The sequence below is a fragment of the Gymnoscopelus braueri genome (assembly GCF_963280865.1).
Source record: "Gymnoscopelus braueri genome assembly, chromosome: 3".
In the NCBI taxonomy this organism is placed as follows: Eukaryota; Metazoa; Chordata; class Actinopteri; order Myctophiformes; family Myctophidae; genus Gymnoscopelus; species Gymnoscopelus braueri.
This window is the reverse complement of record NC_137612.1, coordinates 21,481,662-21,508,472: the sequence shown is the minus strand read 5'-3', so window position 1 is coordinate 21,508,472 and position 26,811 is coordinate 21,481,662. Positions and strand designations below refer to the sequence as shown.

At 41.9% G+C, this 26,811-nt stretch overlaps 1 protein-coding gene across 1 annotated transcript in view; it reads left to right on the top strand.

The window, feature by feature from the left end:
- Positions 1-26,811, top strand: part of epha8 (eph receptor A8) — a 101,934-nt gene that overhangs the window by 15,782 nt on the left and 59,341 nt on the right. The window contains exon 2 of the mRNA XM_080423720.1: positions 15,854-15,918. Within this exon, the coding sequence (XP_080279846.1) occupies positions 15,854-15,918 (65 nt within the window). The remainder of the gene's footprint in view (positions 1-15,853; positions 15,919-26,811) is intronic.

The following is a 26,811-nucleotide window of genomic DNA, read 5'->3' as shown; positions in this document are numbered from 1 at the left end:
AGTCGCGGATGAAAACCAAAGGGTTTGGGGACATCTAGATCGGAAAGTGGTAATGGCTCTCCTCACAGACTCTCCTTCTCTTCTCTTCTCTTCTCTTCTCTTCTCTTCTCTTCTCTTCTCTTCTCTTCTCTTCTCTTCTCTCTCTCTCTCTCTCTCTCTCTCTCTCTCTCTCTCTCTCTCTCTCTCTCTCTCTCTCTCTCTCTCTCTCTCTCTCTCTCTCTCTCTCTCTCTCTCTCTCTCTCCTGTCTTTTTTTCTTTCCATCTAAGCCTCAGCACCAAGGACAAAATGCTTACACCACCATGGGGCCATTGGGGATGGAGGGGAGGGACGAGGGTTCTCCGGGGTGAAAAACTTATGGGAGCGATGCGAGAGAGATGAGTGGAGGAGGGGCAGGGGGAAGGTTAGTGTGGGTTTAGAAGTTAAAAAGAGGAGAGAGGTATGATGGGAAGGTTATTTCTCAGAAGAATCTTCATTTAAAAGCAATGTTACTATAGCAGCTGACGAGGAGGTACAGAGTGATTTACAGACTTGGCTGAAGTTTAATTTTCATCCTGGTTTTGTAATGCACAGTAGCTGGCAGCAATGTGGTTTGGCCATTGTTAGCATTTCAAAACAGTGACTAACTGATCTGCTAAACAAAGTTAATCAACCAAACTAATAAGAACATAAAATGTTCACCAGGTATGTTCCAGAGCACATATTGAAAATTAAAATGTGAAATTTACACAGTATCAATAAATATTGATTGTTTGTAACGGTTGCATGGAAAAGATGCTTTGCTAGTTGCACACAGGTAATCATCGTTGACGTAAATGCGCAGAATGATATTAAGCCTCACCAAAGTTGATATCAAAAAATAATATAAACTTTGGTGTGGCTTAATATCCTTCCAAGATAAATACACATTTATTAATTAAATGCTTATTATCATCATATTCTATGGCACATTACCATCATGTTTACCATCAACGAGGGCTGACTGACTGAAAAGGTAATTAGTTGTAATTAAACGCCGTTTCTTGTGGAGGAGAATCTGCTGAACATCACCCGTGGCTTGCAGTGGGTGTTTAAGTTTAAAACTCATGAATATGGAAATTAAAAAGTGAACTTGCAAAACCGAACCACCACGCCAAGAGGCAAATTCATCAAGGTGCTATAAATAGCAGTGTTTGCGATGACACAGATGATCCAGCTGTAGCCCACTGCCACACGAGTTAGTTCCTAATTCATCACACCTGTTAGCCTAAAAGAGATGTGACATCACTCTGCAGGCAAAATGTAATGGGTAATCACCTCCTTCATATTCAAACAATGCATTCTGCCAAAAGATCAGACAGTTAATGCAGCTGATTGAGTGACTGTGGCCGAAACTACAGAGCCAAGCTAATTTACAATTGCTTGTAAGTTAGCACAGTCTAATGTAGTTAGACTTGTCATTTACTAATGAACTGTAGCTTGCTTTCCATTTCATAGACTTTACCACACACTATAATTTTTGTTTCATGCACAGGGGGTCCAGAGCTGGAAGCTGGCCTGGAACACAACAGAGATGCCAGGCTAAAATACTCATATTTGGCATTGGTGAAAGTACCCCACCGATGGCAAGAACCCCCATCACACACACACACATTTAAATTGTATTTATATATATTTTTAATGCACATGTTTGGCCAGTTCTTCTTTGTGTCAACATTTTTGCCAAAGAGGCTATTTTAAAGAGACAGAGTAGCATTCTGCCACTTGTTTCCTGTAAAAACAACTTTGAGAGACATGTTTACAAGTGACATCATTCTAATAACCACAATGATTAGATTTACACTACATCAAGAGGGAAATCCTGCTCAGTATACATTTAAGCTAAAATGTATACTGAAATTATAATTGTAATAATTCAACAGGAACAAAATAAAGGTATCTCAGTGAGGGAAGGGGAGAAAAACAACTAAGACAAAAACTGTGAGTAGACATAGACCGAACAAGGGGAGACATGGGGACATACTGCAGTATGAACAAAAGAAACAAAAGACAAGCAAAACATTTGATCAAGCGTAAGCTTATATAGGTGATAGTTAATAGGGGAGTTTTATGGGTTGATGTAGGGCATTGGTTCTCAAACTGCAGTACGCTTATCCCTGGCGGTACACGTGGCTGCCTCTTAGCCATGGTTCATAGCATCAGGAGTTCTCCTTAACACTGGGTTAAGGAGACTATGAAACTATTTCCCTCATTGACCCGGTTGCACGATGCACACTTTAGTAGTCACCGAAACAGAGACAGTCTTGAGGTCCTTACATTGGCTACAGTGCGGGTGATGAATAAACAATGCAAAAATGCGTTGGCAAATATTTCACATCAAACTATTAACTATTGGTGATTCTCCTTCATACAGGTTGATGCTTCGCAGTAAAAATACTATATTGTTCCCACTAATCGCTTTATTGCCATAAATATTATTAAATTATTATTATATAAAATATTCACGTTCTGTGAGGATGTACTCATATCATGATAAAAACTGCAGTTGCAAAATAAACGCTCCTGCTTTTATGGTGTCTCAGAACCCTGTGTGGGGAGAAGGCTGCCAAACAGTTAACAATAAAGTCCGCACACTGGAGCAAGCTCCAAAAAATTTAAAGTGACGTTTGAAGCCTCAATGGCTGGCAATCAGACAATCAATTATTTCCCCAAAAATTCCAGACTGCAGACTCAATTGTTTTTTGGATTCTGACTTCTGTACTGCACCTGGCACTTTATTGAGTGGATTTGCACATGTGCCTGACTTCTTGTTTGTTTATGTGCCAAACAGTTAACCACATGAACCTTGCATCACTGTTCTGGAGTGAGCAATGGACAAAAATAGCACATTGCGACACATTGTGAGCTTGTAGATCAGCTATTTTTGGCGAAGAGGGGAAAAGGAGCAGACTTATATAAAAATCCCTGAAAGACCCCAGTCAACGAAATATATACTGTAGGGTTAAAGTGGTTAAAGTTAGTGCCACTTTCAAACAGCACAGTATTGGTGCCATGGCAGATGACAAAAACTCTATTATTCCATCCAACTGGACGAGATGTAAATTTGGCCTATTTGCTTGTTTGCGTCAGAAGGCTCTTTATTTACCCTGAAAAATGAAATACATAAGCAGTATGGACGCTGAGCCAAACCTGCGACTGAAGCTTACCTCGATTGAATCAGACATCACAGGACTGTGTACGCAGAGATAGACTATCACTTCTCATTAGGCTTACAGTATGTAAGCTATCAATAGTCACCAATATGCTGGCCAACGTTGAACATTGTTTGTATTTAGCCTGGCTAAACATTTTCAAGCAGGTTGTTGAAAAACGGTTATTTATTGGGTTTAGTTAGTGAGTGAGTTCCCATTTGATGTTAAGAAGGTATATTGAAGAATCAGAGTTGAGTAATTTTTATAGTTTGGTTGTTTTATTTTCATTCTTTTTCATATTAAACTGGAGGGTTGCAGATTGTTTAGTGTCTTACACATTGTGGGATTGATAACAGCTTTACGTTTGTGGAATTGGACAAATGATTCATTCCCAATTTTGTACTTGACGACATCTTGAAAAGGTATAAAAGTGACATTTCGAACGACACACTGAAGACACTGGTTATAAATATTTCCTGTTTGTTTACATTTTCTCCACAGTCATGAAAATGTTACTGAACTTACCTGAATAATCAATTAGCTAAACCCCATTGCACTGTTAAGAAGTCATGGCGTTTTAAATTCAGTTCGATAAATCTTTTCTCCAGGGACTATTTTCAGCTAGACTTTTAAAATCAATCCGCACTTTAAAATGCATTAACTTCAGAGAAGTTTAAAGTCTCTGCAAGTAGATTTTTGTTGATATCGCCAGTCCATTGGTTACATTTTGTACACTGAGTTAAATTAACACAGAGGATTTTACAGTTTTGTCTTTGCAAAATGGCCGGCATTAATGTCATGTTAAGGTCCTTTAAAGCTGCAATGAAGGTGGTTAATGATGTAGATGACGCTCAAATTAAAATAAGTACAACCTGTATGTTTCATTTGTCAAAAACATTTGAACTGTGAAGAAAAGGTTGGTCAGGGTTTGACAAATTAGACTGTCAGCTGTTTTGTAATTTATGTCTCTACTAGATCCTATTACGCGCAATTTGATGGGCGCGCTAATCAATTTACAGAAAAGGGTTTGCCCCAGGGCAGTTTTACAGCTAATATTTCTTCATTATTCTGCATCAATACTCTCTGTAGAGTTATTCTTTTAACAATGCACATCCCCAGCAGTGTCATTTGAGCCATGATTTATTTATTTGCACAATGGCAGAACAATAAAATAATATGACCCAACAAGGTACAGGAGGACATGCATAAAAGACATGGAGTGGAAGTAAAAATAGACCAGTGAAGTTGAAATAAGTATGTGGCTGTATGCGTGTGTGTGTGCATGTGAGCGTGCGTCCGTTCGTGTGTGTGTGTGTGTGTGTGTGTGTGTGTGTGTGTGTGTGTGTGTGTGTGTGTGTGTGTGTGTGTGTGTGTGTGTGTGTGTGTGTGTGTGTGTGTGTGTGTGTATTAAAGGAGTGAAGGAGAAATGTAGGAGAAGAGGATAATTTGGGTAGTGTAGCAAAAAATCTCAAATACTGTAGTTTGAAATATGTAGGTTCATTGGCCCTGCATGTGAATACTACTTAACAACTCAGTGAACTTGGGTATATTTTCAGTCAGTTTGAGTATATGATGCTATATTAACTTAAATTAATTATCTGTTGTTAAACCTGTCTTGTTTTTTTTTTACAATTTCAAAGAGTAGAATGAATGAGTGGATTTTGTTCATGATAACAAAAACGATAACAATGCACTTATGTGTAGTTTAGTTTAGTTTAGTTTATTTTCCTTTACTTTCTTTTAGTTTAGTTTAGTTTAGTTTAGTTTAGTTTAGTTTAGATTAGATTAGATTAGATTAGATTAGATTAGATTAGATTAGATTAGATTAGTTTAGTTTAGTTTAGTTTAGTTTAGTTTAGTTTAGTTCATTTCGTTTGTTTAGTTGAAATACAAGTTAAGTTAAGTTAAGTTAAGATAAGTTAAGTTAAGTTAAGTTAAGTTAAGTTTATTTTGTTTAGTTTAGTTGAAATACAAAAAACAAATCCTATTTAGGCCTGCTTGATACTATGATATTGTACATTGTAAGCTTGGGGTGGTTCAGTGGTTAGCACTGTTGTGTCAGCGTCACAGCAAGAAGATCCTGCGCTTGAACCCGACTGCCGCCATTCTATGCAGAGTTGGCATGTTCTCCTGTGTTCACATAGGTTTCCTCCAGGTGCCCCAGTTTCCAACCACATTAAAGGATATCGTTGCTGTCCGGTGGAAACAAACCGACAGCGATGCGAGGCGTTGCGAGCTTGTAGATCTGCTATTTTCACTACTTTTGTGTGACACTCTTGTATGAAGTGCGACATTGATTTACCCAAAAAAAATAAAAAACGGGAAGACTGTATATCAAGGTTGGGTCTATAATGCGTTATAACCACATTTATAATCATTATAATGCATCATAATGCATTATAATGCACTTATAATGCTTCATAACACTCGTTATAAATATGTATAATTATACCCAACAACTTATAACAAAGACATTTTATAACTAGCTAGTTATAATGTGCTGTTCCACTGAGCTTATAATGCATTATGGCCAGCACTTATAATATGTTAATAACGTTGTTATAAGTTATCATACATGATTATAAACATATATAACAAGAGTTATAAGGCTATATAAGCTCATTATAATTAATTCCTGCCAGTGACCTTCACCAAGTGGGCACTGGCCGGATGTGGTCTCTGGGCGCTGCTCGGTGCCTGCCCACTGCTCCTAATAGTTAAATTGGGTCAAATGCAGAAGATGATGTGCCCCATGGGGATCAATAAAGTATAACTTAGCTATAGCTCTGTCACTGATATTGTAGTACTGTATGTTATGGCTAAAAGGATCATCTTGATTATGTTTTCAGATGATGATGATGAGCTATATCTATATATATTTTAAATTAAACATTTTGATTGTTGCCGAGTGTTTTATAATTCAATATTTAAGTTGGATTGAATATATATTTTGCGTTGTACTTGCCTTGTATCTTTTAGCCTATACTGTATGTTTTGCTCTTCTCTCCATCTGCCTGTCATTGTTTATGAGGTTATTTGTTTTTTTTATTTGAATTAAATAATGTATAGCTTCTTGTCTTCTATCTGTAACTTCTAGCATTGCTGCTTTGATTGCCTTGATACAAAAGATCTCCCAAGCTCAGCAGAAATAACATAGACACATAAATAAAAAATAAGATAAACTGAAACGACAGTGTCATACAGCAGGATAGGAAGAGCAGAACAATTTGTTCTTGGAAGCAATATAATCTCCCCAACATCCAGGGAGCTTTGCCAACTGGGGGCCTGGTCTTAAACTGAGACTGTTGAGGGGCTAGTGAGGGCACTGAGGTGAGAAACTGGTGATGCAGTGGATAATATAAGACATGAGATGTTTTGGTTTAGTCCACTGTCACTACTCAAGGAAACATAGTTAAACTTCACCTAGTTTATTTAGAGGTAGATTTGGAAGTAGATTACAAAAGACCCCTTAACAGACACCGTCACACTGGTTGCAAGCGTCATACTGGTTGCAAATGAAACCCATTCTGTCAGGTCTCGCTAGGGCGCGCAGCACTAGCCAACACACAAGAGGGGGTTGGAGTGCGCTGAAACCAGCGCACCCCGAAACAACAGGTTGAGAATTTATTGCGTGAAACAATCACCTGTGCATCCAGTCTCAATGTTGGTAAACAAATAATTGGTCTTCTATACAATATTAATTCATTCAAAACAGTGACATTTTTTAATGTGTGAAGGGATATTATGCCCCCCTATTCAAATGGAGCTACAGTAGTAACATATTGTAAGCAACAGCTAAAGCTTTGAAGAGACGTACAGTAAAATAAAGTACCATACTTAAATTAAATTAACAGTTCTACAAGCACCATTTATTCGTTAATGATGGTAAGCGACAGATTAAGATGTGTTTGTTTTATAATCATGTAGTCTAGTTGCGGAACATAAAATGTTCCGCATCTAGACTGGGAGTGGACTTTTTGCGAAGCAACAGATAAACATTTTCCTGCACACTACTTTGTGTAGGTCTGCAAATTTCCACGGACATGTTTGGTCCCTTTGTGGCATGTGTGATTCTGATGATCATTCATAATTGACCTCATACATTATTTGTGGAAAAATGTAATAATCATACTCCAGTACGTCATCAGTCAGTTTCACATGGAGCGGTGCTGGGTGGGGGAGGGACTGGGTCAGTGCTCTCACTCTCTCTCAATTTCAATTCAATTTAATTCAAAGGTGCTTAATTGGCATGAGACGTTTACATTGCCAAAGCAAAAGTGGAACAAAACAATCAAAACAAAACAATGTATGTACAAATAAATATTGAATATAAATGGGAATATAATAAAAGTGTAAACAGAGCTGGGTTACATTGCAACTTTGAGGGAAGACTATCTTAAACTAAACTGCATTTTCTGTCAGGAGAGGTTAGCTTGGTATAAACTTTTGAAAGTTGACAGCAGTATTTCAATGTTTTGCATTCACTTGGTATAAAACCTTCACAACAAGCAGCAGCAATTTATTCAAATGTAATTAAATTACAGGTAGTTGCTCTGTTTATATGTACAGCATTTCTATGTACCGAGGTCAATTGGTGTAAACAGTGCAGTGATACACACAATGATTTGTAGTCCTTAAGCTGGTTGTATTCCATTAGACATCCTTCTCCTGTCACAACAGCTCTCTCTCTCTCTCTCTCTCTCTCTCTCTCTCTCTCTCTCTCTCTCCTACACACACACACCCACGTAGGCACACATGCACGCTCCCGCGCACAGCGCGCACGCGCGCGCACACACACACACACACACACACACACACACGCACACACGCACACGCACACACGCACACACACACACACACACACACACACACACACACACACACACACACACACACACACACGCGTCACCGTCACCGATAATCAGTAGGGGTCACCTTTTGGAGAGCATGAATGGGTGCACAGCAAATTCCTTGGCAAGTGGTGGATAGATGTTTTTATGTAATACCTTCTACTTTATTACAATTATGTTTTGAAGTACACTGAGTCTAGTGTACGCCTGTTGCAGGAAATGTGCTACAGTATATAAATCAACTTGAATTGATTTGACTTATAGATCAATTCAAACCCTAAAATCAGAAATCAAAACCTCAATTAGTGTCTATGTTACAATATGATTGGGAAAACCAGTCAGATTGAATAATCTACCCCCTAAAAAACATTTTCTTTCTGAGACTAGGGGGACGGTGATTTACGGTTCTGTCCGGGACATAACTCGGATGGCGCTGAGTCGGCTGAAGGTGATTTCGCATCGCTCGGCATGGCGACTTGCTCGCCTATAAGCTCGCTCGGCGGTGCCTCTCGTGGCTCAAGTGCCCTTCAGACGGCGTGCCTCCGTCGGTGCCGAAAAATGAGTGCACCTTTTTCAATCCGACTACTTTTCCAATTATACTGTATAGCATCTATATATATGTTACATTACAACATATTATCTCAATTTGTTTTGTCTTGCTTTATTACTGTCTCAAAAGAAAAGCTGTCTGAAGTAATAATTTCGGTTAATGTACAGTAGACCTACAGTTGTAACTGGTGAAGGGGATATTATTGTTGTTAGGCTGTAGAAGAAGAAACGCAGAATGATGTGAGAGAACAGAGAAGAAAACGCTGTGATCTGTGTGAGGACACATAAAGCAGGGGGGTCTGGTGTTTTTCTGTGGCTCCTCTCTCATCTTGAGGAAGACATTTATCCTCTCCTCAGAGTCAGAGTCCTGATGATGAGCCTTGTGGGGACCTCGTTAGTGGAGCGAGATTTTTTTTTTAAATGTAATTTGAAAGGAAACCAAGGGCAGAGAGAGAGGAGAGACATGCGATACAAGATGATGTTCATATTTGAACCAGGGTCCTCGTGCTCACTAGGAACATGAAGGACTGTGCACTGCTGAGCCACCAGGCTCCACATGGAGGGAGGTGTTGATGAGATAATTACACAGCTGTCACAGCTGTGTCCTATTAGATGCATGCAAATGTGTATGCATGTGTATGTGAATGTATGTGTTGCATGCATGCAAAAAATTATTGTACATGCGCACGTGTGTGCGTACGTGTGTGCGTGCGTGCGTGTTTGTGTGTGAAGGTTAATAGTTAACTAAAACCAAGCTAAAAACTTAACATTGTGTACTTAAACAACTAACTAAAATAAAATAAAAAACATTATGGAAAATGTTTGTTTTAGTCATGTGTGTTTAGTCAACATGCATGAGGAGGCTTTGGCGCATATAGTTTATTTTGACTGGGATATCTACATGACTGTGTATCAGTTTGTATTATAAAACCTATTCCAAAATGATGTATTGACCCCTGATAAATACCTCCATATAATAATATTATTAATAATAATTAAAAAATTGAAACGATGAAAACTAAACTGAAATAAGCAAACCTGCTCTGGAAATGAACTGCAGTTAAACAGTTTAATGTATTTAATGTAAAGAAACTATAAAATAAAGTAAAGAAAAATACAAAACCATAATAATTCTGGTGGGTAAGCGTGCATGTGTGTGCGTATGAGTGTGTGCGTATGAGTGTGTGCGTATGAGTGTGTGCGTATGAGTGTGTGCGTATGTGTGTGTGCGTGCGTGTGTGTGTGTGTGTGTGTGTGTGTGTGTGTGTGTGTGTGTGTGTGTGTGTGTGTGTGTGTGTGTGTGTGTGTGTGTGTGTGTGTGTGTGTGTGTGTGTGTGTGTGTGTGTGTGTGTGTGTGTGTGTGCAGCGTGCAGACCATCATGTGCAAGTGAAGCCATCAGCCTCACTGACGTGACTGATGCCCCCCCCCTATAATGTACAGTTGTGTTTGGGGCATAAATTAGTCTTTGAATGTGGTCTCTATTGAGGCCTTTTCATTTCTCATTGCAGTGTTGTTGTGCTGGTAGTCGTTGCCGCTGCTGCAGGCTAGAATCTCTCCTACCTGCAACTCAGCTCATAATTCTCCCCTGCTGTCTGCAGACATGCACCCCTTCAACCTGCCATGACCAGCGCTGGGGGCGAGAGGCTGTCTGTGTCTGCGCGCGTGTGTGTGTGTGTGTGTATATAGTATGTGTGTGTGCACGTATAGGTGTGTGTCACAGCGGGCCTCTGCTTTGATACTCGCCGTGGACAGGAGCATGAGGCCACATGTCCACTCACAGGAGATGTGCATGCCAAAGTAATGGCAGAGGGAAAAGTTGACCGTTGCCCTGGGAAATATGTAGCATGTCTCTCACTGAGGAAAAGGGGCAGCTTTTTCATTTGCTGCTTTCTGAGATATGGGGGGTGGGGTGGAGCCGGGGCACACGGAAGAGGGATGGAGGGAGGTTCGGTAGCAGTATAGTGGATGTGGTGGGTCTGTGTTTCTGTTATGAACAGAATGCAGTGCGGGGAAAAAATGAACAAACTCAATTTCAAGCACACCATCCTTGTGGAGAAATATCTGTGCATTCCCCCCCCCCCCCCAGCAAAGGGTTTAACCACCTCACTGCCACGGCCAGCATTCACAGCAGCACAGTAACCAACCATTAGTTTACTTTAAAAGGTGCCATCAAGGTCAGGCGACAATTCTCTTGAGTTGAAACACGTAGGCGCTAAGCCCATTTATAAAAAGCATTTACATTTTTGCTAAATTATGTGCCTGTGGTAATTTTTATATTTAAATCTTATTGATCATAAAACAAAGTACAAGTGTAAAACCTCTCTTTTATTTTGGTCTTATGGTTATGTCCTTGAATCGAAAGAGCACCTGTCCTTTAAAGGAATGACCCAAAATGAGTTTTTGTCAAATTACTTGAATGAAGAATCAAAAAAAATGTGGATGTGAACTCAAGAAATATTGGACTCCACACACATGTACAGATGCACTTCTCTTTTGTACGTGAAACTGTTGTTTACACCTAAAGTATTTTAAACTGTTTACACCGGAAGTGTTTTAGATAGTAAAGTTTTAGTGACATTGCTGTGTTTTGTACTCAAGTACTGAGGATACGACTGGGTACATGACACTTGGATTATACTGTGAGAGTTGTGTTGTATTTTTTTATATAGTTTTGATATTGATAATCTTGGACTCCTATTTTGTTACAGTTATGAAATAGTTTCTTAGTTTTTGGATTCTTCATTCACTGTAAATAAATGTGACAAAAACATTTATATTCTCAAGCCTTTACGGGGGGTGTAACTTTTAGAAGAAAATAAAAAGTCACGTTTGGGGGTGAAGTACAGTATCCTTTAATGAAGTATACACTCCTCAGCCAATCTATTGGTGTTTGCTCTCTACATGTTTGTCTGGACACATCAATGGTGTTCATGAAAGGAGTAGCTCCACTCCACCAGTCTTTTTCTTATTCTAATGAAGAAGGCAGAAGAATCATACATCAATGAGATTTCAACATGAATATGTTTTGGACTTTCAGAGACATTCAGAAAAGGACATAAAAATGTACTGCCATTGTCTGATTACTGGAGAAACGGACGTACCCCCAAGGGACTAAGAATAATAATAATTAAAAATCCCCTCAACTAGATATGGGAATGAAGAGTTCAGACAAAAGTGAGAGGCTGTCCTAGATAAATGTTCATTAGACATAATTCTCCTAATCATTGAAGAAGCCAGGAAAGAAATAGGTCTGTGCAAATCACAGATATGAAAATGAAAATCACAGATTCCAACTAATCTCTATCCAACTATTACTGGAGGAGAAACTCTCGAAATATGGATGACTTCACAAGGAAAATGAAGGAGCTGATATTGATGAAATTCAAAAGAGATGAATTTTGATTTATTTATTAGATCCCCATTATATTACTGTACTGTTATAGCAGCTACTCTTCCTGGGGTCTCAAAAGGGATGAAAGGGATTATGAGGAAGGTACATTATAGAGTCTATGGATCACTAGCAAAGATGATGGTGACAACAATACACAGTTAGGGGTAACCTCGCGTCACCAGACTTTCCACCACGGAGGAAAGCCTGGTATTCGTTATTAAATGGCCCGTGTGATCCGGTCCAGGCCATGCCTACTGGAAACTATTTCTACAAGCTAAACTACACCGCATCTAGGGTTTTATTGGGTAGGCCCTAAAATTAAAATGCCCTTGATCGCGGGGAATTATTTTGGTGTGATGCACAGGCACCCGTGGTTCCAGCTTATGTGGGTTCCGGCCGCCTGAGCGGATCGGAAACCCGAAAATGGTGTTGATCCCAAGCTAAGTTAGGGGTTAAGTGCCGTGCTCAGGGACACCTCGAGACATTGCCGGTGCCGGGTATTGATTCCTGAATCTTTTGTTTCCAAAACATTTCCACAACATACCCATTCAGCTGTAGCCCAATGCATTGATTCTGCCCTATATTTGTGCCCACCTACTAATTATCCTGCTCTTGTGATGTTCGGCAGAAAGACTGACCATGACATAGAAAACAGTAAAAAATTATGATACTAAGAAAAAAACTTTTCAGTCATTAGACCTTCATCAGGTAAATGTGGGGAGAAGAATTGAAAGAGAATCGCTGAGCCTAAAAATGGCATTCACACAGGAAAGACTCCCCCATGAGCAAGCATTGTAAAGAGCGCCACGGATGTAACCCGGACTCACTCAGAGCAGTAGGTAGAGGCCGTAGTGTCTAAGAGGGGAGGAGACAAACTATAGAAACTATCACAAGTTAGGGGGCATTATCAGTCCTGAGTCCCAAGTTTCGCAAGTCGCAAGCAATCCCAAAACAGCTATTTTCAGCATCAGTCTGAGAGAGGAAGAGTGTGCGTGCGTGCGTGCGTGTGTGTGAGAGAGACAGAGAGAGAGACAGAGAGATAGAGAGACAGAGAGACAGAGAGACAGAGAGACAGAGAGACAGAGAGATAGAGAGACAGAGAGACAGAGAGACAGAGAGACAGAGAGACAGAGAGACAGAGAGAGCAAGCACAACTTGCAGACACGATGAACACACTTATTTCTTACACTCTATGGAATGTGCTAATTTCTGGTGAAAGAATGTCACAATTGATAAAATGACAGATGTTCTTTTATTCATGATGGTGGATGCAGGTTCTATAGTGAGTTTTGTGCCCATATATGATTTGTTTTGGATGAACTCACAGCCCCGGTCTGCAGTTTCCGCCTCTGCTGTGCTCAGCAGTCAATCAAGCAGAGAGGACACTGAGGCTGGTGCTACCATATAGCATAGAGTATATATCTCCCATCCTTGGTTCCAGTCTGCCTGGATGATATATTAAACTGGCATGACCAAACCTCTATGGGATAACAGAAAACCTGAACAGCACTGAGTGATGAAGTCACACCATTGTTCAGCCAGCCACACGTCACTGCGTCCTGTATCCTTCCAGCGTTTCGTACATGTTCCAGACATATAGTAGCCTTTGACACAGTCTTCATTTTGGTCTTACAGTATATCATATGTTCTTGGATCCAAAGAGCACCTGTTTTTTGATACATGCATTCGTGAAGTAGCACTCCTCAGCAAATCTATCGGCGGTTGCTCTCTCTATACTCTGAAACAGAACTTTGCTACTATGCAAGCCCTGCCCTATGTGCTGCAGGTCTCTCTCTATAAAGATTACAGAATAAACTCGATTATATTTCCCCCACATGCAGGACAAGCAGATGAATAGGAAAAGACAGGTACAGCAGCGTGCTAATTACTATCTGCTCTGCTTATTATTCACACAGTTTTGTCACATTAAAAAGTGCAGGCACTAGACATAAACCCTGCCCCCTTGTATACAAGTCATATTTCAGACAGCTAGAGCAAATTAGATACATGACATCCACCACCTTCAAAGGTGGACAGAAGGATTTCTCATTTGAGTTTAGATTAAATGAATACCACTGGGAACTACTGGTGAGTCTTAGCAGGCTCTGGTGTGGTGATAATGCAGTGTCGCACACATTTGTGCTTCCACGGATATCTCGCTTTTTTTTTGTCCCACCCCCCATTCTTTAATAACAGTATAGCGGCGCTACAATTCCCCTACTGTGTTGAGGAATTATTAAATCCACTCACACCAGATCACTACTTTCATTATGTCACTTTGCGGCCGATGAGGAGCACTCATAAGAGCGTAATTGTGGCATCCATTTGTGACCTTGGCTAGAGCACGGGGGCCAGCACATCATCAATACGAGACAGCGGGGCGCTGGCACCCTCAGGGAGTGAGACGGAGAGAGAGAAAGGGAGGGAGGGAGGGAGAGCGAGAGAGAGAGAGAGAGAGAGAAAGAGAGAGAGAGAGAGAGAGAGAGAGAGAGAGAGAGAGAGAGAGAGAGAGAGAGAGGGAGGGAGAGGAGGGAGGGAGGGAGAGAGACATAGCAAAGGGAAGCTAGTGAGCTGGCGGGGTGGAGTGAGCAGGGGTACGGGAGCGAGGATGGTGGCAGTGCCATCTGTCTGTGTGTTCTGACCCACTGCCCTCCTCAGCGGCCACATGCCCAAATTAGGAGCAGCATCGTGCCAGCTAATTACGACACGTGAGAGAGAGGAGGGTGGTTGTCTGCAGGGTGCGGGTGGGGGGTGAGGCTGGTTGGGTTAAAAAGCAACTGTTAGGGTCTGCACTGGGAATGTGAGGAGAGCCGAACTGAGAGGAATGAGAGGAGATGGAGATGACAGACAGAGATAGGGAAAGAGGAGTGAGACAGACGCATATAGCAAGAGAGCAGAGAGGGAGATAGAGAGAGAGAGAGAGAGAGAGAGAGAGAGAGAGAGAGAGAGAGAGAGAGAGAGAGAGAGAGAGAGAGAGCAACGTGAGGTGGGATGAGGAGAGGTGTGAAGTGTTTTGATAAACTCATTCTAATGTATAGAACATCGGCTGTCTTGACAGGCAAGCCCGGGGCAAGCGTCAGCCCCCTCCTCCCCGATAAGTGTTGGAGATGAGAGAAGGGTTGGAAAACACGCACGTGAACCCCACGCACCCACACACGCTCAACTAGGGGATAGACTTCCGCCAGAGGGGAGAATTACTGGTTCAGCCGTTGATAAACAGCTCCTTCACCCTCCGTTTCCTCATCGTTCTTCTGAATATTACTCTATATCTGCTATAGGCCCAGTTGTGCCTGTTTACTGCTAAATCCATGCCCGTGTATTTATCTATTTTCTTAAACAACAAACATGGCAAGACTCCAGACACTCAGTATGATGAAAATGGTATACAGTACAGTGTGTGTGTGTGTGTGTGTGTGTGTGTGTGTGTGTGTGTGTGTGTGTATAGTATAGATACTGTATAGAGAATGTATATATATATTTATGTATTATGTATCTAAATATTTTTTTTATATTATATTATATTAAAAGGCGTGTTGCCCTTCCCAACCACATTTCTACATTTTGTGTATGGAACTGAGGTCCTGGCATCCAGGGCCCGGAGGGTGAACTGGGTCAAGGTGACACACACTGTGACACCCAGCTTGGAATTGCCGGGACGACCGTCTCGCCTCATCTGTCACACCTGTCACACAGGTGTGCGCCTGTGACTCTGTCAGGTGTCACTGCACAACAGAGGACAGCGAGAGGGGACAATGATAAAGGACAACAGGGTGGCATGCGGTGTGTGAGGGGGATGGGTCGGGGATGGGGGCCATGCACGGCAAAGAATGAAATATAAAAACAATAATTACAATAATTACAGTTTATCACATGAGTTGTTTTCTTCCTTTGCAGTGAATCTGCTGGACACAACGACAATCACGGGAGACTGGGGATGGCTAACATATCCATCACATGGGGTAAGAGCTTTCATACTAGTAGCAACAACAATAAATTATGTTTATTATGTTATGATATTAAGGATTACACTTTAGCTATTTAGCCCTGAATGATTTACAGCAAGAGAAAGTGTGGAAGGCTTTGTTTCTAGATTAGGAAAATACTGTAATGAGCTGTTCATAAGAAGTACATGGTACAAACCATGAAACATCATACTAGGGGAATTGTAAGTATACCAGAATAGGGACCGGGACTTAGAAGAGGGGTAGAATGAGTTTTGTAATTACTAGCCAAATCAAGATGAGGGCATATTACATAAAGTGAGTACAGAATGAAGGTCTAGGCTAGTAGGTTCTAATTCACAGAGGCAGGAACCTCCAATGTATCTGCATAGAACCCCATGCTGAGTCCATAAGATCCTTCCCTCATTCCCCGTCTCCAGGCATGTTAAGAGATGTTCCAGTTGAGCGGTAGTGTGTGCTTATTAAGTGGGCCATGGTCATGACAGTGACACTACAGGCTAATTAGATGCTGTCGAGTGCAGAAGACTGCTACGTGCGAGCCCACATTATTCCAACATCAGCTCCCACTGCACTGTCAATCCCACACACACACACACACACACACACACACACACACACCACACACACACACACACACACACACACACACACACACACACACACACACACACACACACACACACTTTGGCATTGGCGCGAAAATGCAAAGGGAGCGAGCTCTGGCCCGGGGGAGAGGAGGAGAGGAGGAGAGAGGGGAGGGGAGTTGTGCTGCAAGAGGAAGATGAAAGAGTTGGAGCAGGGTGAGAGAGAGGGCAAGCCGTCTCTGGATTAGCATATTGTAATGCCAGATGATGATGCGTGGGCCGATGAATTAGGGACAGCCACGGTGATCTTAGTGTCGCGTTGTCACCGCGTTCCCAATTCCCCCTGTCACATGTGCTGGCTAACGCCGGGAAACATTCAACCCACCTCTGGGCGGCAGAACGGAGATGTGCTGTAAATGAACATAAGCTAATAAGTGAAGAGAGACAGGTTTTTTTTTTTACTTTGAAATGAGACATCAGGAAGGAGTTGGGTGGGATTCTGTTTTTTTTTTGGGGGGGGGGGGGGTGGGGTGGAAAACGACACGCTCTGGTGTTTGAACAGCATGCGAGAACCATGTAATTCCTGTTGTTGATCAATTTAATATTTCTGTAGATTTGACAGAAATAGAAAATTCTTGATTACATAAAAATCTAAGCCCTCATTTGATCCAGTCAATAAAAAAGATTGTTTCATACTTCATCTGAGCTGCTGTATATGAAATTAATCTAATTTGGAGGCTGAGCATTGGGGCATTAGCTCCATATTATATAGGATTATGTACGCACCACGATGAATGAAAGGGATTTTATTAAAGTCAAACAATCCATACAGCGATGATGGTGCAGAGAGAGGGACCCAGCCGCTATAGCGTGAAAGGGGCTTTCTATATTATTTATACACTGTGTGTGTGTGTGTGTGTGTGTGTGTGTGTGTGTGTGTGTGTGTGTGTGTGTGTGTGTGTGTGTGTGTGTGTGTGTGTGTGTGTGTGTGTGTGTGGGAGATGTGATGACAATGTTTTGGCCTCACGGGATCTTTGATAAATGGATGTTATGACAGTTGCTTCCTCTGTCTCACTCCTTTTTTTCATATTCGTTCACACACACACACACACACACACACACACACACACACACACACACACACACACACACACACACACACACACACACACACACACACACACACACACACACACACACACACACACACACGTACTACAGGTACTTTTTTTTGTGGTCATTTTGACAGTTTGCAGTGTTGTGTGAATTTGCCGTGACAGCACCATCAGTTTATCAGTGCCGTGGTGCTCCGGGCGTTAGAAGCTGTTTCATCGTCTTGGTCAGAAAAGAGGATATCGATGGAGGGAATACAAAAATTACTGTATATGCTATAGGCTACTGTCTGATCTGTCTGTTGACCCTTATCTTACACTAAAACATTGATATCTCCAGTTGTATATAGTGAAAGTTTTAGCTTCACAAGAATCAGGAGCCACTTGGCTTTCAAGAATGTCCTGTTGACGTTCCACCCTAACAACTAAACATTTGTAAAAGCCTTATCTGCAATTTAATTTTAAATGAGGCGTGGTTCGAGAGGTAGAGAGAGGGAGAGAGAGAGAGAGAGAGAGAGAGAGAGAGAGAGAGAGAGAGAGAGAGAGAGAGAGAGAGAGAGAGAGAGAGAGAGAGAGGGCAGAAATGTCACCGTGAGCGAGAGTGAGAGATAGAGAGGTTGCCCACGGGGAATACAAGGGGAATATGTGTCAGGACCAAGCTGTAGGAAGATGGATTAAAATTGTCACCATACAGCTCCCTGAATGTGAAGTCATGGGCAAACTTGGACAGAGAGACAGAGTGAGAGGTGGGTGCAGGTATCTATTCCATACGAATGGGAGAGATATTTATATTTGTTCTTTTTTTTGTGGGATTCCAATTGCACTTCGATACTTTGGCAATATCGTTGATGTATGCGTAGGTAGAGAGATAGGGGTAGAGATAGAATTGGATTCAGACACGCCATAGGTGTACCAATGGAGAATATGCAGGAACCCAGAGAGCTGGAGTGATGGACAGAAGAAGACATAATGGTGTAGAGAGACATACGGAGGAACAGATATGTTTTGAATTTTTTACAGCTGGATAGATTAAACTTGGGAAAATAGCATAAGAACGTCAGCTCACAGTTCCCTGTGTGTGTGTGTGTGTGTGTGTGTGTGTGTGTGTGTGTGTGTGTGTGTGTGTGTGTGTGTGTGTGTGTGTGTGTGTGTGTGTGTGTGTGTGTGTGTGTGTGTGTGTGTGTGTGTGTGTAGGGGCCACCATTATCCCCCTCTGCTCTCCCGGTGTATGTGCGTGTGTGCGTGCCAGAGTCTCGTTTAGATGACATCATGACAGATCACGTCTGCTACTCAAGGGGCTTCTTTCCATCCAATTTATTCAGGCGATGGTTAGGACGCCCGTAGGCTGTCCCGGGAGCATATCACTCTCTCTCTGCCTCTCTCTGCCTCTCTCTGCCCCTCTCTCTCTCTCTCTGTCTATATCTTTCTCTATCTCAGAGACAGCAGGACCTGTCAGTTAGGCCAGGAAGACTTCATTATCTTCCAGTCCGATCCATGTTGGCCATGACGGGTTCATCCACCGGCCACCTCACAATCGATACCGCTGACATTACACTGTGTGGTGTGTGTGTGTGTGTGTGTGTGTGTGTGTGTGTGTGTGTGTGTGTGTGTGTGTGTGTGTGTGTGTGTGTGTGTGTGTGTGTGTGTGTGTGAGATGATTAACATGGACCATGGAAGCCTTGACGTGGATGAGGGGTGGTGATGAGTGTCGAAAGCACGCGGCCTGGGTCCATTATCAACTCCCTAACACTCTTTTACTTTTACACACTCTCTCTGTGTCACACACACACACACACACACGCACACGCACACGCACACGCACACGCACACGCACACGCGCACGCACACGCACACGCACACACGCAGGCACACACACTGGGTTCTGGCTTATGGTTGTCTCCAGGGGTGGGGGTTTCTTTGTGGAATGTGCAGTGTAGCCCAAGGACTTCATCTACAGGTGCCTGTGTGTGCATGTGAGTGTGTGTATGGGGGGGGGGGGGGTTATGTGTAAGTAAAACCGGTGGTTACTGGCAGTCATGCACACATTCATCCTTTTCCCCCGCTGTCTCCTGGATGTTCTCGTCTGCCAAACCTACATGTATGAGGCCTCTCCCAGACAGCATTGCCACCATGTGTACTACATTCAGTGGCATGTTACATTCATCACACATTTCTTTCAGCTAAACTCACAGCGATGTCCTTCATGCATGCCATCTACTCTCCCGCCGAAACCATCAGCCGCGGTGGCTCCTGCACGGCCGGGGAATCCCAGTCAGTGACACACACACCTAAAACAGCGTCAGCTCCTACAGTATGAGGCCGATGATGGCTGTATAGAATTACAAGGATCGTAATGTTGCAGCACTATGAGGAATCACTCCAAGTGGGCGGGTGACTAATAAGGAAAGGAGAATGGTGATACTTGATAAACAACAGCCTTTGTTGTGACAACAGGTTTTTTTTATTTTATGAAAATTTGTTTTTATTGTAGTCATCTTGTGTACAGTCAGTTTCTTATATTTATATATATGTATACACATTCTTTTGTACATATAGGCATGCGTTTTTGAATGTTCATTTTTCATTGATGACAACATTTTTTAAAAATTGCATTTTTTTGCAGTCAAAATAAACAAACCAAAAGGAAAAAAAAAAAACGAAAAACAAAGACAAAAAATAAGTAAAATATAACATAGTAGTATCTGACAGCGGGCAGCTTTGGGGGGGGGGCTTCACGTAATCTCACACATTTAGGAACAATTACAGGGTCAACACTTACAAGGCACAAAAGAAAAGAAAAAAGGGGAGAAAGAAAAAAGACACCTTAAATTTGTGACAACAGGTTTTGTTGTTCATGATACAGTACAGTAAGTGTGCTAGTCCCCAGAGAGCATACTGCAGACCCAAACAGCCAAGCCAAGGATAGGTTGAAGGACCTGTGTGGAATATAGGCTATACACTGCACAATCCTGAGTGTTCATTTAACTCTCTGAGATACAAATGGATAAAAGAACACTAAGGATTTTACTGTATGCGTTTACAGTCATCTGCATACTGCAGTTCAGGGACCCTATAGCTGTACCATCATCAGTCAGAACCTCTCCTGATGTTATTGAGGTGTCAGTCCAATCTGAATTATTTTTTAGCACCATTGCTGTCTTTAGGTTCCTTGTGGAGAGGCTGAGTACAGGAGTAATTTGTTTTAATGGACTGGTGTCAACATAAACCCATGGCTTAACTTTGTATACAGTGATAAGCATGCAGAGCAGTGACACCTCTTGGCCCCCTACTCATTCAATTCTTCATCCTATGGGAGGTTTTCTTTAACAATTTTGGCAGAATAAACAATTGCAAGTAGTACAATTATCCCCCAGCTTTTGGTGGCAAAGTCAGAACTATTTTACTGTGATTTTGGCAGCTTGGCATTTTAATGTTGGCAGAAAATCCCTAGCAGGCACATACAGTGCAGGCTTGCTTAGCAGCCACACACATGCACACAATCCCTTAGTGTGTAACATGTGTAACTATTGGCTGTGACAGAACAGTGTGTGACTGTGTGTGTGTGTGTGTGTGTGTGTGTGTGTGTGTGTGTGTGTGTGTGTGTGTGTGTGTGTGTGAGTGTGTGTGCGTGCGTGCGTGCGTGCGTGCGTGCGTGCGTGCGTGCGTGCGTGCGTGCGTGCGTGCGTGCGTGCGTGCGTGCGTGCGTGCGTGCGTGCGTGCGTGCGTGCGTGCGTGTGGTGTGTTTGTATATATATATATATACTCATAATACTCATAATACTCATAATACGCATAATACTCATAATACTCATAATACTCATAATACATAACACTCGATACGTATCGAAAATGAATCGAAACTTTCATTCTGTTACTCCCGAGCATGCGCCTGTCCGAGGGAAGCCACAAGGCACTGCTTTTCTGTGCATCATGCGCATGCATGCTTCCGACAGGGAAAAAACTCTGACAGACGAGTTGACAGAGAGCGAGGTCCGCTGGTGGTGTTGCCTTGTACAGCGTCCAGTCTAAATTAACTTTCATTTCCCCACCTGTCCGGTAAAAAGATGACATCATGTGACATCATTCGACCCGCGGGCCGTGTCCAAGAAATAACGAGCGCACTCGGTTTGACATGCGAGTGATGCAACCCTTTTCAGTGGTGGAGAACGCTGGATTTAAACAGCATTCTAACCACGTTACAAAGTGTGTTGCCTGCGATGTATGAGAACGTGAAGGCAAGAGTTACTGAAGGACTGAGCCATAGAATTCATTGCCTTAACTAGAAAAGTCTGCCAGGCCTACCCAGGGCACACAACTTTGGAAGGCACTCAAGGCAATCATAGCCACTTAAATATCTTAACTTTTCAAAGAATGTTAACTCATCTTCCGAAAGAAGAATCTGAAAATGGCAATGACAGTTGTTAGGGCATAAAACCCAAAGTTTGTATATGTTAAACTTTCTAGATTTGTTATTTATAGTTATTATTCAAATAAAAGTTACTTATTAAGAAACAAGTGTTTTTCTTTACAAATCAAGACTCAATAGTCGCAATAAATAATGATATAACCATCAGTGCTGTAAAAAAGGATATTTTAAATATCGAAAATCAAATCAAATCGTGACCTTAAAATCGAAAGTCGAATCAAATCATTGATTAGGCGTATCGTGACACCCCTATACTGTATATATATATATATATATATGTGAAAAGAATGTTATTTATATCCATATTATGGATATAAATAACCTTTTCTTATAAATAACCTATTATGTTCATGTAATGTGCAACGAAAGCACTGACTGTACTGATAAGACCTGATTATTGACATCTCAAACATACTATCATTTTAAAATATGTATCACATTACATTAGGAGTCCACTAGCAGGGTTTCCTGTAGAAACCCCTCTCCAGGTGCTACTGAGGGGTGCTCGACTGCTCGTGCCTGCATGCTGGGGCTGCCCAATATGGACAAATTGTCATACCCTCACTATTTATGCCAAATATCTCACTAGCGTTAATGACCATTCAGCCGCAGTGTACACTCTCCTGTGTGAGTATATACGGCGTGTGATGGGTTGGTGTCACGAAAACAACTACGTATATGCCATTGTGGTATATTTTTCTGACATTTAGTGTCAGTGCTGACCAATTCAGTCACTTCACAAGCTTTGTAATCCCTGACTAGTATACATTTAGGGCTAGGTCTAATGTCTATGTATTTCTGGTAATATTAATGACCACTCTTTTGTTTGTCAGTGGCAAAAAATGAAGTTTGACAAAAATCACCGGTATGGTGATGACTTCTGGTTGTAATTAAACACCATGCAAAACCATTTATTTTTCTTGACTTTCTTTTCATTTGTCTTTCTCTTGAAATATATGTCTTTAACTTGCGCATACCACATGCACACGTTGTAATGTAGGAATAGCACCTTGGAATAGGTAGCAATTGATGGTCTGAATTTCTAATGGTGTACGCCTTTATCCAAAGTGTAATTACACCATCTCCCCCACTGATCCTGGACCAAAGCAATTAACACTTCTATTTTGCAAAGGTTATCGCTGTCAAAGTGCCCTCACACACACACACACACACACACACACACACACACACACACACACACACACACACACACACACACACACACACACACACACACACACACACACACACACACACACACACACACACACACACACACACACACACACACACACACACACACACACACACACATACAGGGGACTGAGTTATTAAGTCTGACTGGCTGATAGTATTTGAGGCAGAAAGGTGTTGAGCCTGATATTTCTACTGACTTAATAGTCAGACCTGCAACATCACGTACTGTAGTTCCCTGCATTAAACTTGAAATGCCACCACCAAAATGGCCTCTATTTTGAGGCAGGTAAACTGGCACACTTGGCAGACAAATATCAAGTGCAGTGTTGTATCTGAGTTCCATCAACACTAAGATTCCCAAGTATTCCAAAATAATCACAGTGGATAACATTCCTGATGTAGATATGTTAGCAATATTCTGCCGACATCTGTGCAAGTTTGACCAAAGACATATCTACCTGCCAAAATATACATTATGGATGTACATGGTTGGATAATAAGGAGTACTAACCAAACAGAAATGACAATATAAAATGCAATTAAAGTCAGGGTTCTTGTGGGGGAATTGCCCATTTTCATTACACCCACCTTTTTAGTCTGTTGTACCGGCATTGCTGTGTCAAACGTGAACCTATCAATTGTGCTGCTGATACACATGAACACTGTCCTCAGACTATAGGCCTCAGTGAGCTACAGTACAATACATAGCCATCATCCTCTGACTTTTTATCTATCTTCATGAAACTCTCCCTCCCCTCCCCTATCCCTCTCTCTGCTTTCTCGGTCTTGCTTTCTCTCCTGCTCTGCCATACTCACTCTCACTGTACATTATAGACTCAAAGTAATCCTCCATCGAACACACCTAATCTGAAATGAGATCTTCCACAGAAGACAGAGTTCTTCTCTTTTCTCTCTTGTCTTTTAACTCCTTTGCTCCAACGTATGGCATCTGCAGTGTCAGGTTCCAGCCTGTGGCTGTGGCAGTGGTGGCAGGTTGTTTGTGTGGGGGTTGAATGCAGGGCCAGATGAGGAATCACACGCACCATGCAAAGGAGTAAAAGTGATGACAACAATGCAAATGTAGTTACAAGAGTTGTGGCAATGAATGCAAGATTTCAGTTTAGCTGCTGAACTAGAAGTACGTTTAAAACACTGGAGGTTTGGGCTGCTATGCGGCCCTAACACCTACGTCGCACTGCCGATCCGACCGATATGTCTGAGTCATAGTGTCGGGGGCTTTGTCAGAGTACCCGTTGCACCCGTCTGTCTGAGTCCCTTTTATGCCCATATATGGAGATTATGCCCATACCCTGTATATTGGCATGCCTGTATATGGAGATCCCTGATGTCATTAGTATACCCTTACCCTGTATATTGGCATGCCCATATATGGGCATATTTGTTGGATCGGCGGTTATGGACAACTGGATGGATATCCATGTATGTCCATACTGTATGTTCATATCGGTCGGATCGGCAGTTCTGGAAATGTAATCTAAAGTTATCAATGTGTTTGTTTTAAACTAGTCTGGACATGATTTTTGACTCCAACCTCTTCTTCGATGGTCAAGTAACAGGAGTCAATAATCTTTTCCCTTTGTTTTTACCGCTGGCGGTACCACCTCCTTTTTTGTGTAGAAACAGGAACTCGGTTTGGCCCCTCCCCTTTCTTAGTCCACTTCCTCCCGGGTGCTTCTGTGCTTTTTCCTACTAACAACAACACTACATGTTTAGGACAGCGGTGCTGACAGATTCTTTTGTTAGCAGAATCTGTCTTGAGAGATTATGAGGAACATAAATCTTTATTTGTATTTTATTTTAATTTATTTTGTTTTATAACTTCCAGTTAAGCTCATCCATGCTTTTATCTCATCACTATTTGACTATTGTAAATACATATATTCATGGCTCAATAAAACAGCAATTGCCTGTTAACCAACTCAAAGACAAACAACCATCCATCCTTTTGTTTTTGTTTTTCATTTAGTTTTTTACAGGGCCAGCCTACTTGAGCAGACAAATTCATACACGTAATTAACGCTTAATTAATGATGAATTAATGATGAACTCATACATTAATTCATCATAAACTCATAATTAATTCCTGGTCCCCTGTGATATTCTTTCAGCTTCAGAGGTGACTGCATAAAAAAGCAGATATTGTACCATTTTATCCTGCTCGAAATGAACATCTACAGACAACGAAAATCTCAACTTCGTAGTCCAAAAAGATGCTTGCTGGAAAAAACTAAAACAAACAAAAAACAACAACAACAAAAACAAAATAGAGTGAGATTAGAGAGAGGAGAGGGAATCAGTGGAATACATGCATGTGGGTCAGATGGCCATTAATTGCTATAAAGGGCCTTTGCCGTTTGACTGATTGACTGACCCCATGCGTCTCAATTAGAAACACAATTATCCGACATGAGAGATACCATCAGCACTGTGGGTTTATTTTTGAACCTTTTGTCCACAGCCTTGGGACTTAGACAGCGAAGATCCATTTATCTCTGTTCGTTAGCATCTAGTTCAGGAAGGATCAGGATGTCTGTCAGCAGCCATGGCGGAACTCCGACTGCGCTCTGGTTTACAAAGCGGTAAAAAAAGATGAGCTACAGTAGGTGGGAGCCGGCCGGACCTTGACATTATTTTCTACAATCCTCAAATCATCAACAGACTAGAGGATGTAAAATGAAGGTCATGTGATCCCATGGTGTGTATTTAGTCTTGCACTGGCAACACAACACAGAGCGGCTCCCCAATCAATGCACGATGTGTATACAGTATATGTACAGTATATATTGTGTGTGTGTGTGTGTGTGTGTGTGTGTGTGTGTGTGTGTGTGTGTGTGTGTGTTTGTGTGTGTGTGTGTGTGTGTGTGTCATACCCATTTTATTTCTGTACAGTGCGTGCTTATAAGGCTGCCATGTCTGATTGACCCTGATGAGCGATAGAGTGTTGACATGCAGGCAAGAAACAGATGTGCAATTTACAGCCAATTAAGTTGTGTCTTCATTTTCCTCTCTCACTCACTCACTCACTCACTCACTCACTCACTCACTCACTCACTCACTCACTCACACACACACACACACACACACACACACACACACACACACACACACACACACACACACACACACACACACACACACACACACACACACACACACACACACACACACACACACACACACACACACACACACACACACACACTTCACTGTCACTCTCTGTCACCCTCTGAAAGCCTGTTATATTGTCACAGGAATAGAAAAATCTCTTATCACTCCCTCTGAAGATAAACCAGCCGTGTGGAATGTTTCTCCCTCTCTCCTTGTCCCGGTCTGCATCTCTCTGCTCCAAGAACTGTTATTATCACAGCTCAACAACAACAACCTCCATTCAATCTCATCCCTCCCAGTTCTAAACTTCCACACTCCCAATATATCTGCCTTCCGGCTCCTTTCAGTCATCAAAAATTACAAGAAAGCAAAAAAAAAAAAAGCCTCTAAGATTTCCCAGGAAATGCAGTGGTATGAGAGTGAAGCACTGCCAAGGAGGGAA